Genomic DNA, 12,470 nt, shown 5'->3' with positions numbered 1-12,470 from the left:
TTCGGCACAACCAAAGAGTTCGGTCAAAGCCTATAGCTCGGTAAAAGTCGACCAATCGAGCTCAACTCTCAGATCGGCAAAAGCTGATATCAGTTCGGCACAACCAAAGAGTCCGGTCACAGCCTATATCTCGGTAAAAGCCGACCAATCGAGCTCAACTCTCAGATCGGCAAAAGCTGATCGGCAAAGTTCAGCAGTTCGGTCTCAGTATTCGACCGAACAAGGAGATAGTGGACCCATGCAGGATCTCCACGACCTCCATTACACCCACGATCTATTTAGTGGTATTAAGCAGTTATCAACCCCACTACCAGGGCTGCAAACCACGATCTTAGTTCGAATGTATAAATAGAACTTAGATCAGATAGACCAGGGTTAAGCTCTCTAGATCCTGAATCTTATAGCAAATCAGTATTGTAATCTGTAAGCGAGACCAAGCAATACAAATTTGCCCTCTCTTCTTCCCGTGGACGTAGATTTACCTCAGTAAATCGAACCACGTAATTTCCCGTGTTGTGATCATTTATTACTGGCATTTATTCCCATCAAAAATTCGCCACATCATCAGAAAACATGATTGGAGAATATGATGAGGATTAAAATTAAAATTATAAATTTGAAGGAATTAATGCTAGATTAATATTTTGCTTATTAAGATCCTTATGCTTATAAATAGCCTTTTCATTATAATTATGGAGTGCACCATATTCTCATTAGATTACTATTTTGCTTATTAAGATCCTTTGTGGGCGGGAGGTTTAGGAAGACCTCCAACCCGTAAATAATATCAAAATAAAATGTTCTACCCACATGATCTTAGCCCAAAAGTGATTAGGATCTAAACAAGAACATGAAGAAGCCAAATAGAGGTCCCACAGGTCGAGATCCTTCATACTATCAAGTGGAAAAGAACTGACAATATATATACGAGGGAGAAACGAAAAATTATCAAAACCAGCCACCAAAGAAGCTGGATCAACCCACATCTCTACGTCGGAAACAGAAGTTAGGATATCCCAGCTGGTCCATCCTAACCAGCGCCTTCAGATACCGAGGCGCAGAGATTGGATCATAGTAAGTAAGGGCATGAGTCTGAACCCCCCTACCTGCAAGAAATCAACAGCTCAGTTCCCTTCTCTGTAGATGTGTGAGAACCGAACATGCCGCTGAGAAGTCATACTCCTGATCAAAGCCATGTGATGTCTGAACTCCGCAGCGCCAAGCTGTCCAGATGACAATAAGGTAACCAGAGCCGATGAGTCAAGCTCAATCCAGATGTGTGTCGAAAGCTCCATAGTCATCTCGAACCCCCGAATCAGAGCCAACAGCTCCGCCTCAAAGCTCGATGATGCGGCTATCGGAGCACAGAAGGCACGCAGAAGTCCTCCATCAGAGCCTCGAACCAATCCTCCCTCCCCCACCTCCATTGTCGATGTAGAGAAGGCACCGTCAATGTTTAGCTTCACCCAAGGGGCATCAGGGGGATGCCATAGGACCATGAGTGACCGCAGAACACGCTGTCTGGGGGAGGAAGGCATGAAATCAACCGACGGCGAACATCCCCTCCAGTGGATCGGGGTGATCTTGCCGGCCAAGACAAGCATGTGCAAGTGGTGAGTGACCTACCAAATAACATGAGAGTGACGAAAAGGACGACTGCCATGCTTGCAGCCGTTCCTCTCCGTCCAAAGAAACCAAGCAATCAAACAGAGTACAAGAAAACTAATATGTAAGGCGGGAGCCCTCTGGAAAGAGGACCTCCGCCAGTGACCTAGTCTAAGTGCAATATCAGTGCTCGTGTGAATCGGTGTGTGCGAGGAAGGAAACCAGGCATCGAAATATTCCCATGCAGAAAAAGTCGACTGACTCAAGAAAAAGACATGACTAAGAGACTCGATTGAAGGAGACTGACAACACTGACATCTAGACGAAGACATTCATGTTGTTTGAAGTGAGATATTTGTATTAGTTGAGAATATTGCAAGCATTAACAATACAGAATTAATTAGTAGGAGAAGCCGGGAGATTACATTGGGCGTTGGGGACTCAACATTTATTGTGTACAGGCAAAACTAACTAAAAATCACATATGATGAATGTAAAAATGAGAAATGCTACAATGGTGATGAAGTGACTATTTTGCCCATCTGTGTAGATGAAAAGCAATTTACAAACACAAGAAAATACAAACTTTCGCAATTGGATACACTAATCCCAATTGCTCTTCATCAAACGCTTGCACAAAATTTTACCATCTCAGCTTTTCTGGGAAGTACTGCAGTAACAAAAATTTCAAATCTTATCAGCGATATGAGAAATAGTACTTAGTCAATTAAATAAGACAAATACAAAAAAAAAGAAGAAATAGCTTGGTAGTAAAACCTACCTTGTTAATGAGGGACATATAGTAGGGTTTCACTTCCTCAACATCAACATGAACTTTGCTCTTACTGTACAGATCATATTTGCTGTACAATTTTAAGAATTCAAGAAAAATATAATGTTAATACTTGTGTAACGACATACATTTCCGAATCAATTGTGATAAAAAATAATTCAGTTTACTTACTTGAAGACATGGAGCCACTTGAGATTCTCCTTGTCTTCGTCGTTCATCAAGTGTGTATAAGCTCCAGCCTTATGCAAAGCTGTATTCAATAAGATACAAATGTTATTCCAATAGTTTCATTCATTTAGACAGAAAATAGTTCGAAGGCTTACGATAAAATGAATGGTAACGGACGATGAACAATGCAGCCGAAGGTAGAGTTGTTCCATTTTCCTTAGCCACCTAAAATTTGAAACAAAGATATATACATGAGATCTTCAAGTAATAGCTAGGTTAATTAATTTTGTTTTAATATGAATTATAATTGTGTACTATATAATTGTAAAATTTGTCATATAGGGGGTGTTCGGTTGGCAAGATTAAATCTCATGATTAAATATGTATCATGTTTGGTTCATAAGATTGAACCCTTCAACTTAATCTTAGATGGATAGTCCCATGATAATTAGTCATAGCCTCTCCGAGATTAAATTTATAGTGTGTTTGGTTCATGAGATTCAACCACATAACTCAATCCTAGATGAATAATCATGAGATAATTAGTCATAGCTAACCCCCTATTCCTCCAACTAAAATAATTCAACAACTTAATCATAGATGGATAGTCTCATGATATTAGTCATGGCAACCGAACACCACCATAGTATATAGAATTAGTACCAAATACATGTAGTCGTCGTGCCCCCATGACATAACGACATTTTCCAACCCGCATCCTTCTTCATAAACTCCGTTCTTAGTGAGATAGGTTGTGTTTTTGCTGTCAGGATTCTCGTGGAAATACTGCATTTTTGCATCAATACAAAGTAATTTATTACACTAATTTCAAATATATATATTAGATGCATTTGAAGTAGAGTATGTCACCTTGTGATGAATATTGGAGGCGTCAAAAGCACATCCAAGAGGGAAAGTGTCACCTATTATGGAAAATGTATCATAATTAATTTTTTCATTATCTAAAATAATACTATTGGTAATTAGTGTTAATGTACTAACCAACAACGGCCCATTGAGGCAACCCTCCGAATTTGGGGAGAAGAAGAACTTTTCCTAGATCTGAAATGATATTCCACGTTAGATGACATACTAAACTTAGCATTAGACGAACGAACACATATAAGTATATATTTTGGTACCGTGAATTAGAGCGGTGAGGTGCAACCAATCTTGGTCGGGGTAGTCCTTGCGGATAGCCTCGGCCGACTGCAACAAGTGTTGGATCTGTGGCTCATCCAAATCCGGATCGCTCTCGTCCACAACTTCATTCAAAAGCTCACAGCATTCCCATATGCTCATTTCCATTTTGTCTAGTTTTGAGAACTTTTCTCTCATCCTCTTAACCTGCATTTTATGTTTCCAATTTCAAATTTATAAATTGAAAAAGAATAAAAATAGGTTTTCTTCCAAATTAAAAATATTGTACATACATAATCATATGTCTGGTTGATGTGTTGCAATCGGTAGAATTCCTCAACCCCTTTTTGCCTCTCGGTTTCAGCATTAGTATAGTCCCTAATTCGTAAGCATATGTTGAGAAATTCGTCGACCTTACAATTCACATTTTATATTAACTCAATTAATACCTAAAATTTTGGCCAAAAGCATTCATGTGAGGAGCCTCGAAGGCGCATTGTGATTGCCCAAGTTTCTTGTCTTCAATGGGAACGCAATCTGAAATTATAGATCATGAAATATTAAGGCATTTTGGGAAAAAAAATAAAATAGTTAAGGGAATTAAGGAGATTATTTACCAAGTTGGGGCTGGTCAATGAGGATGGTCATCTTGGCAACAAAAAAGTTTCGAACCACGAAGTAAATATAAAGATTAAAAAAACTAGGAGGTGTTACAATGACAAATGGCCTTTTGTTTTGATGTTGTATGATTGAAAAAAATCTGGTATATATAGTAGGATAAAAAAGTCCTTAACTAAAAATTTGGACTTTTTATGTCCTCAAAAGAAAATCTAGTTGGAGTCCTTCCCTGAAAATTGTGCTGTTTGTGTAACTGGCGGAAGAAGATTTGGTCAGAGGTGCTTCTCACCACCACGCGTTACTTTGGATCGTGAGGCTCACACTTTGCTAGTAATCCTTCTGTGCACAAAAAATTTGGTTTTAAATTTTATACTATAAAATAAATATATAATTAAAATATCTTAAAATTTAAGTAATGAATGATTAAAGATAATCTTATTTCATTTTCAACATTGTATCGCATGCACTTTCATCGTATCAATTCAATTAAAATTGTTATCTTATTTCTCGTTCCTATCATTTGCTTTAAATATTAATAAAATACATCATGATATTGCTAAGCTAATTCTTCTTTTCCTCATCTCACAATTAAGAATTTTCAATTTGATAAAAGTATATATTTGGGGATGATACTTCTAACTTTTAATAGAAACATTCAGATTTCAATTGAAAAGAAGGATCCACCGACAATACTATGCATTGGAAATTATTATGAAAAATGTGAACTTAAATTCCGACAAAATGTGAAAGAAAAGAGGCAGACAGCGTGGAATCACGCGTGTGTATCGCGAATGACGAAAAAAGTATGTGATGAGTCATATAAACGTGTAAATATCAATCTTCTATAATAAGGGAGTTGAAAATAAGATAGGGCCCACACTGACGCGGCACCTTGTCATATCCGACTGCGCTCCAACCCTTGTCTCTATCTATGGATCACCAGCTAGCTAATTACGCCTCTGACTATGCCATGTCAGCAGTTAATAAATCTCAATCGCTTAATCAAATTACCAAAGAATGATTAATTAGTAGTACTTCCTCGGTCCCAACTAAATTTAGGCCATCTGCAATGGGGCGGACGATGGCACGCCCGATGGCGCGCATCGTCTGCGCCCGCCATCGTGCGCCCCATTGCGAGTGCGTGACATAGGCCGCGGACGATCGCCGCGCCCTATACTAAGGGTGCGGAGTATAGCGCGGACGATGCCCATCGTCCGCGCCATCGTCCGCCCCATTGCGGCCTACGCGGACGATGGCCGCGGACGATAGGCCATCGTCCGCGCCATTGTCCGGCCCACTGTGGGCTACGCGGACGATCGACGCGAACGATGGGACGCGGTTTAATTTTTTTATAAATATAGTTCCAAGGTGGAATTCTGAACACTGGTGCGCCGAAGAGAACGAAGACCACCGAAGCTGGTGATTACACGAGCAGCGGCAATAACCCGGTTGACCTCACCCGGACGTACGTGGATGAAGGGAGTTCCGGCACACCGGTGTCCTCCCGGCGTCCTCCCGGCGTCAAGGCTGCGAAGGCCAAGGGGAAGGCGGCCGCGACCTCATCCTCGACCGCTGCAAACCCATCTCCGTTCCCGGAAACGCTCCCGACCCAGACGGCCACCGCGTTTGAGTCGTTGGCAACAACGTCGATGGCGAGGACGTTATTGCAGACGCACAAGGCCCTCAAGAAGTGTACCGACCCCGACGAAGCCGAATATCTCCGGGCGTTAATCGATGAGCTGAGTCGGAAGTTGGGAATTGCACCGACTTAGTTGTTTTTTTTTTGTAAGTTGAATGGTGTAACTTTTTTTTATTAATGCGTCGCCATTTGTTATTTAGATGTTTTTTATTTACTCGTTACTTGTTATTTGAAAACATTTAAATTAATTAAACAAAACAATAAAATGATGATGTGGCGCGCCTTAGGGCGCCCCACTGCTGATGCCCTTAGAGAAAACTTTTATACACAAAGATTAAGAAATTGTATTGAAAATTAAAAGAGATGAATAAAATAAGAAAAATAAAGAGAGAGGAAAATAGATGATGGAATAAAGTAAGAGTGATTAGATGTTTTGTTTTTTTTAAAGCGAAATTATTCAACTTAGTTGGGACATGTCAAAAAGGAATGCGACTCAACTTAGTTGGGACGGAGGGAGTACTACTTTAGAATCTCCATAAATACTCTATGAATTACTAACGTTATAAACCTATTAACTTATCTGGTCCCGATTCTGGGTCAGTTCAAAATTAGACATCAATCAATTTAACAATAAGATCTTTTTGAAATTCAATTATATGTATTTAAGGTCTTGATGAACTTATAAATTATTAATTATTATTATAATTCTCATATACAAGTCGTTGCTTCTTACACCATTGTTTGTGACGAGATGCAAAGCTATTAATCATGTGATTCATCATCTATCAAATTTTTAATGAGAAATCATTATTGGTTATGATTTTAAAACAATTAGTGGAGCATTGTATATAGTTCTACTTATGCACAATGTGCACATTTATGTGTATGCATGAATCAACTTTTACTTTAACACAAAAGATTATGTAATATACATTTTCTAAACTAACATGATTATGTAATATACATTCTCTAAATAGTTAGCAATTTAAATTTATTTGTCATCAATAACAAATGTCTATTGTAAGTGATTTGTAAAATATATCTGAAATAATAAATCATTATTCCTATAATATTTCTTTCAAATTGATAGAAATTATCAGGTCCCAATAATTTTAGTTTATAGAGGTTTAATGTAGTTGCCTTATTAATTAAAATAGCCGGCACAGCACATGCTTTTCTTGCACCAAGACTCTCCAATTATTAAAGTTTTAGATATTGGGCATCCCCCTCCCAACTTGTCATTAATTAAATTTTTTTTACGCTATTTGATCCCAAGTAGTAGAATTTATTGATAAAAAAATCGAAATATAAAAGGCAAAATTAGAGTGTGGTCCAATACTCCAATTAGACTTCATCAATTCTACACTGAAAGTTAATATATTTAAACAAAAATTCTTAATCATAAGTATATATTTTAATATAGGACATATGCATGCATGCATCCAATGTACCAGAGTCTGCCTCCAGAATAAATATGTTCACCAAAGAATCTAATGAATGAATAATGGATACTATTTACCTATGGTTGTCAATTATACAATAGATTTGGTACTCTCCGCTCGTCAATAAATATCTCAATTTGCCATTTTCATCTATCCATCAAAAAATGTATATTTACTTTTTTACTATTTTTGATAATGGATCTCACATTCTACTAACTTTATTTTTCTCACATTTCATTATATAATCAATATATAAAAGTATGACTAACATTCCACAAATATTTTTTATTCATTTTCTACTATATTTCTTAAAATCTATGTCCGTTTAAATTTGGTCTTATATTCATGAACTGAGGAAGTAGTTGTTATGGATCACTATAAAATGATTCTTTCTCCGATTCTCATTAATTATCTCATAGTTGATTGGTATGAATTTTTTAAAAAATTGTTTGACTTTATTAAAAAAAGTGCAAAAAAAATTAGTGCAATGTAAGTTATACTTATATGTATTAATATAATAATTGTGAGTGCATGAGTAGGTGGAATATGAGGTCCACTAACTAAAATAGTACTCCCCTTTTGTTTCATTTTAAGTGATCAAATTTTTTTCAACATGAGATTTAAAAAATTATATTTATTGAATTAAGTGAAGGGAGAATAAATTAAGAGAGAGTAAAAAAGTTATTTTTTGTTAAGAAAACATTGATCATTTAAATTTTGTAATGAGACAAAAAAAAAGGAAAATCAATCATTTATAGTAGGACATGTAGAATTAAAATTAGATAGCTAATAGAGATATGATGAAAATGATAAAATGAGACAATTAGTTGAGACAGAAGGGAATAATATGTTCGTCTAATTGTGCTACTATTATATCAACTGTCTCTTGATTTGATTTATTTATTTTGGTTGGGTTTTATATTTTATATTGAAATATTGTTACATGCATGTAAACTCTCCTAAAGCTATCATGTTACGTGTTAATCAAGGAGTAAATTAGTTTAGGGAGTAGTAAAATGGCTAATGTCTGAGTCTTGGATTAAATCCATTGTGACACAACTTTTAAATTCATGATATTATATATCAAGTTCCAAGTTTGTAAGGAAAAAAAAATTAATTTTCTGAAATTTTTTGTGATATTCAGTGTCGTCTATATCCCTTAAAAGTATATTGGTACGCCATAAATTTAGTAAATAATCATGGCTAGATAATTTGGGCCATCTTAATTTGTCATATGTGTGTGTTCTAAATTAAAGTAATTTATTTTTATTTTGAGGCATAGTAGTAATTTATTTTCTATGTAGAGTATTCTATAGTAGATTTCAACTGTAGCTAAAAATGGCATCATACGTCATTATCATTAGGCGAATTGTATTTTTCTCGTTGCTATCATGCTATGTCTACGAAGAGTGGTATAATTAATGCCTAGTGGGATTGTCTTGACAAAAAATTAGTACTATTATTAGATAAAATAAAAGAAAGAAAGATCTTAACTTAGTTGTGGAAACGTTATCACGGGATGACGAGAGTTTTTGTCTTTCCATAATTATTTTTTAAATTATTGGTGGAAAGTCTATTAACTGACGAGGCAGGGAATTTTTTATAGTACCACTTTTACCGGCATACATTTCGTTTTCAATATAAACTGACATATTTATTTCGATCTCCTAAAATATCTTTGATACTTTAAATTTCATACTCCATATATTAAGGAGTTGTGCATGTCACTGATAGGGCTGGGGAAAAATATCGAAAAAATGATATATCACTCGTATCGTATTGAAAAATATCGAAAAATTATCGAATTTTCGATATATCGTAATTTTCGATACGAAACGATACCGTATCGTAAGTTTTCGATACGATAACGATATGAATTTTCTTATATCGCGATATATCGTTTTATATCGAATATTCGATATATATCGATATTTTCGATATATCGATATATATCGAATAGACGATATATATCGCATATACGATATATATCGATATTTTCGATATATCGATATATATCGAATAGACGATATATATCGCATATACGATATATATCGATATTTTCGATATATCGTTTTACAAATATATATAAATCCAGTTATTTCATTAATATATTTAGAAAATATATATGAAACCCTAGGATTTGGAACCCTATCGCCGTCTTCTTCTCAAATCTCATTCTCGCGCCGTCTGTCTCCTTCTCAAATCTCAATCTCGCTCAGTCGCTCGCTCTCATTCTCACGATTCTCTCGCAATTGGTCGTCCACGCCTCCACGGTCCATCTCCGGCGACGTCCTCCAGCTTTCCTCCAGCGCTCAGCTCGCGGTTTTCCGCCCGAAAGTGGATGAGATCTCGCTCCTCACAGTCAACACTCAACATCTCCAGCTTCTTCCTGGTACTAATAGCACGATTTTGTCTCGCCCAATTATTTCGATTTTCCTTGTTTGGTTTATCTCCATCAATGTATCTCTATATAGTAATGAATCTAATGATTCGTATTCACGAATGTTCAATATATTTTCAAGTCTTTCATTCAATAATTGCCTGCTACAAATATAAATCCACCACAGTAGATTTCTGCATTCAATAACATGGAATTAAAACCAACCCCCATTTACGGATTTCACACTAGAATGGTCTGCAAAGTGTAGTTAATTTGTAATGCTATATTATTGTCTTCGTCCTATTGAATTTCGGGTTAAGCCGAAATTTGTAAGTCGAATTGTGGAAGCCCCATTTTGTAAGATGGATTTTGACTCTATTAGTGCTCTTAAATTGATGAATAATCTCAAAAATTGTGGAAGCCCCATTTTGTAAGATATTCACTTTGTTGTTATTTTTTCAGAATGGAATCCGCAACTTCTCATTCGCATCCACTGCTACTTACTTCTGAACCATCAAAGCAACAAAGCGCTTCAACAAATGATGAGGGTACTAGTAGAAAACGATCAGCAGCAGAAGATTCCTCAGAAAAACCTCCTTTAGCTCCTACAAAGAGAGGTAGAAGTCAATATTGGAAGCACTTACTCAATATGTGAAACAACTAGGCTTTATTACTCGTTAATCTCTATTGAGTTATGATCTTAATACTATTTGCCATCAAATTGAGAAGGGCCACATTCACAGTTTCTAGTATTGTTAATAGCATATTTTTGTGTTTGTAATTTGTCAATTAAATGCCCACTTCTTTGTGTTGTATATCTAATTTGTATATGCCCATTTTGTTGTTCAATTCTAATCTCTCATCTCTATTGGTCTTGGATTATGTAGGTTAATATTTTTAGATGATTTCGACAAGATGAAGGGTTTGGTGTTCAAGAATTAAGATCAAGACAACTACTAGTTTTTGCTAATTATTGTGATGGAGTTTGTTCAAACTTTATGGTGTGTTTTTTTGTACTTGGTTGTGTAGTATTTTGATTATGGAGATAAGAACACTATTAATTTTATTGTGTTAGAAGTTTTATTAATTTTTGTGTGAATTTTATGTTTTGAAATTATAATTTTCGATATACAGGTATTCGATACGATATCGATATTTCGATATATCGTATCGAAATTCGATATATCGATATATCGAATTTCGGTACGATATATCGAAATATCGATACGATAACGATATTGATATTATCCATATCGAAAGTTCGATATATCGAAATTCGATATATCGAAACTTTCGATACGATAACGATATGGAATTCTTTCATATCGATATTTTCGATACGATACACGATACAACGTTTTCGATACGATATCTCGTATCGACCCACCCCTAGTCACTGACGGATCTAGTAAAGAACAAAGGGGTACGAGTCTAACCTCAAAAGTGGTAAATAGCCTAGTGGTAATATGCCCCTTTGTCATAGCATCAACCTAGGTTCAAACTCCCCTAGGATTATTTTCTACCATTTTGTTATGTCTTGTGTTTTTTTTGTTTAACCACAGGTGTACCAAATCCGCCTTTTGGCAGAATCCGTCTAATCCTATTCGACCGGACTTGTGGATTAAGGCCGAAAGTCTCCCAGCGGGTGGTGGGGTTTAGTAGTAGTACTACTATTCATGCTTCCAAGTAATGTTCGATTAAATATAAAATTTTAATATTTGTTCTATCATTTGTTTTATACACAATAAAGCATTGTGATTAATTACACTCTTTATTAATTATTATTTCTAATTCTAATCATGCTCATATTTGATATTACACCGGAAATATCATGCATTTTATTTTAGTTTAAATATTTAAAATATTTTCTAAATTTGTTATATAAATATTTCAGAACTTCAATTTGAAATAGTAAAAAAATTTCAAGTCATAATATACTAAAAATAATCTATTTTTTTAACAATGAAGTGACTCACAGGAAAAAATAATTGAAATAACAAAAGAAAAAAGATCGATTGAAATTTCAAGGCGGTGTAATTATTTATCGCACCCCAATATGAAGTGTTTGGATCCGCCACTGATGCATATTCTAATGAAAATCAAATTGTTTGATAAAGGAGTTGTTTACATAATAATTCCAATGAAATTCAAATTGTATGAGAGCATCCGCATCGGTGTCTCGATGTGGGCTCGGTTTCGTCCCGGTGAGACGAGACCGCATCGAGACACCGATGTGGATGCTCCGTCTCGTCGCGTAGCCCGGGGGAAGGGGGTGGCGGGTTGTCTCGCCACGCGCTATCTCCACGTGGCGAGCTCTGGCGCGTGGCATGACGCCCACTCGCCGGCGCGTGGCATGACGCCCACTCGCCGGCGCGATAAATATTTAAAAAAATGGATTTTCAGAAAAAAAAAATTGTAAATTTTAAAATTTTTAACGGTAATATTACCGTTTGAAACGGTAATTATTATTATTAGTTTTCTTCTTTTTTTATTCTATAAATACTCCTATTAACCTCTTTCATTTTACACACAAACACACTATCTCTCATCTTTTTTTCTTCTCATCACTATCATATCATCTCTCTTTCCTCTCCAATTCTTCTCCCAAATTTAATCTATTCATGGATCCATTTGAGCAAATGCGTCGAATGATGGAAGAATCGCTAGAAGCAGATCGACGTAGGG

The 12,470-nt window shown here is 35.8% G+C and overlaps 2 protein-coding genes and 1 long non-coding RNA gene across 3 annotated transcripts; 1 reads left to right on the top strand and 2 right to left on the bottom strand.

Moving 5' to 3' along the window:
• Window positions 1–1,124: 1,124 nt before the first annotated feature.
• On the bottom strand, window positions 1,125–1,604 carry LOC121749290. The gene has a single exon (XM_042143874.1). The coding sequence runs from the start codon at window positions 1,602–1,604 to the stop codon at window positions 1,125–1,127; it is 480 nt and encodes a 159-aa protein (XP_041999808.1).
• A 338-nt stretch (window positions 1,605–1,942) lies between these two features.
• On the bottom strand, window positions 1,943–4,447 carry LOC121748886 (inositol oxygenase 4-like). Its single transcript, XM_042143442.1, has 11 exons — window positions 4,324–4,447; window positions 4,156–4,243; window positions 4,000–4,084; window positions 3,709–3,913; window positions 3,569–3,628; window positions 3,437–3,489; window positions 3,230–3,352; window positions 2,722–2,791; window positions 2,570–2,648; window positions 2,387–2,468; window positions 1,943–2,275 (listed from the first exon to the last, which is right to left on the bottom strand). Exons 1-11 carry the CDS (start codon window positions 4,352–4,354, stop codon window positions 2,249–2,251), a joined length of 903 nt encoding a protein of 300 aa, XP_041999376.1. The 5' UTR covers window positions 4,355–4,447; the 3' UTR covers window positions 1,943–2,248.
• Window positions 4,448–9,559: 5,112 nt separating this feature from the next.
• On the top strand, window positions 9,560–10,872 carry LOC121747739. The gene is made up of 3 exons (XR_006039331.1): window positions 9,560–9,797; window positions 10,248–10,402; window positions 10,673–10,872. It is a non-coding gene; the product is annotated as an uncharacterized LOC121747739 (long non-coding RNA).
• Window positions 10,873–12,470: the final 1,598 nt, after the last annotated feature.

This window comes from Salvia splendens, chromosome 9 (genome assembly GCF_004379255.2).
Source record: "Salvia splendens isolate huo1 chromosome 9, SspV2, whole genome shotgun sequence".
NCBI lineage: Eukaryota > Viridiplantae > Streptophyta > Magnoliopsida > Lamiales > Lamiaceae > Salvia > Salvia splendens.
Note: the sequence above shows the minus strand (reverse complement) of the source record. Positions and strands in the feature narration are given on the sequence as shown.

Bases quoted from the DNA above. Each gene is read 5' to 3' on its own strand.
- LOC121749290 (XM_042143874.1), bottom strand. From the start codon at position 1,604: ATGCTTGTCTTGGCCGGCAAGATCACCCCGATCCACTGGAGGGGATGT.
- LOC121748886 (XM_042143442.1), bottom strand. From the start codon at position 4,354: ATGACCATCCTCATTGACCAGCCCCAACTTG. The intron at 4,244-4,323 runs GTAAATAATCTC...CTATAATTTCAG, and splicing joins CATTGACCAGCCCCAACTTG to ATTGCGTTCCCATTGAAGAC. The intron at 3,490-3,568 runs GTTAGTACATTA...TTTCCATAATAG, and splicing joins GCCTCAATGGGCCGTTGTTG to GTGACACTTTCCCTCTTGGA.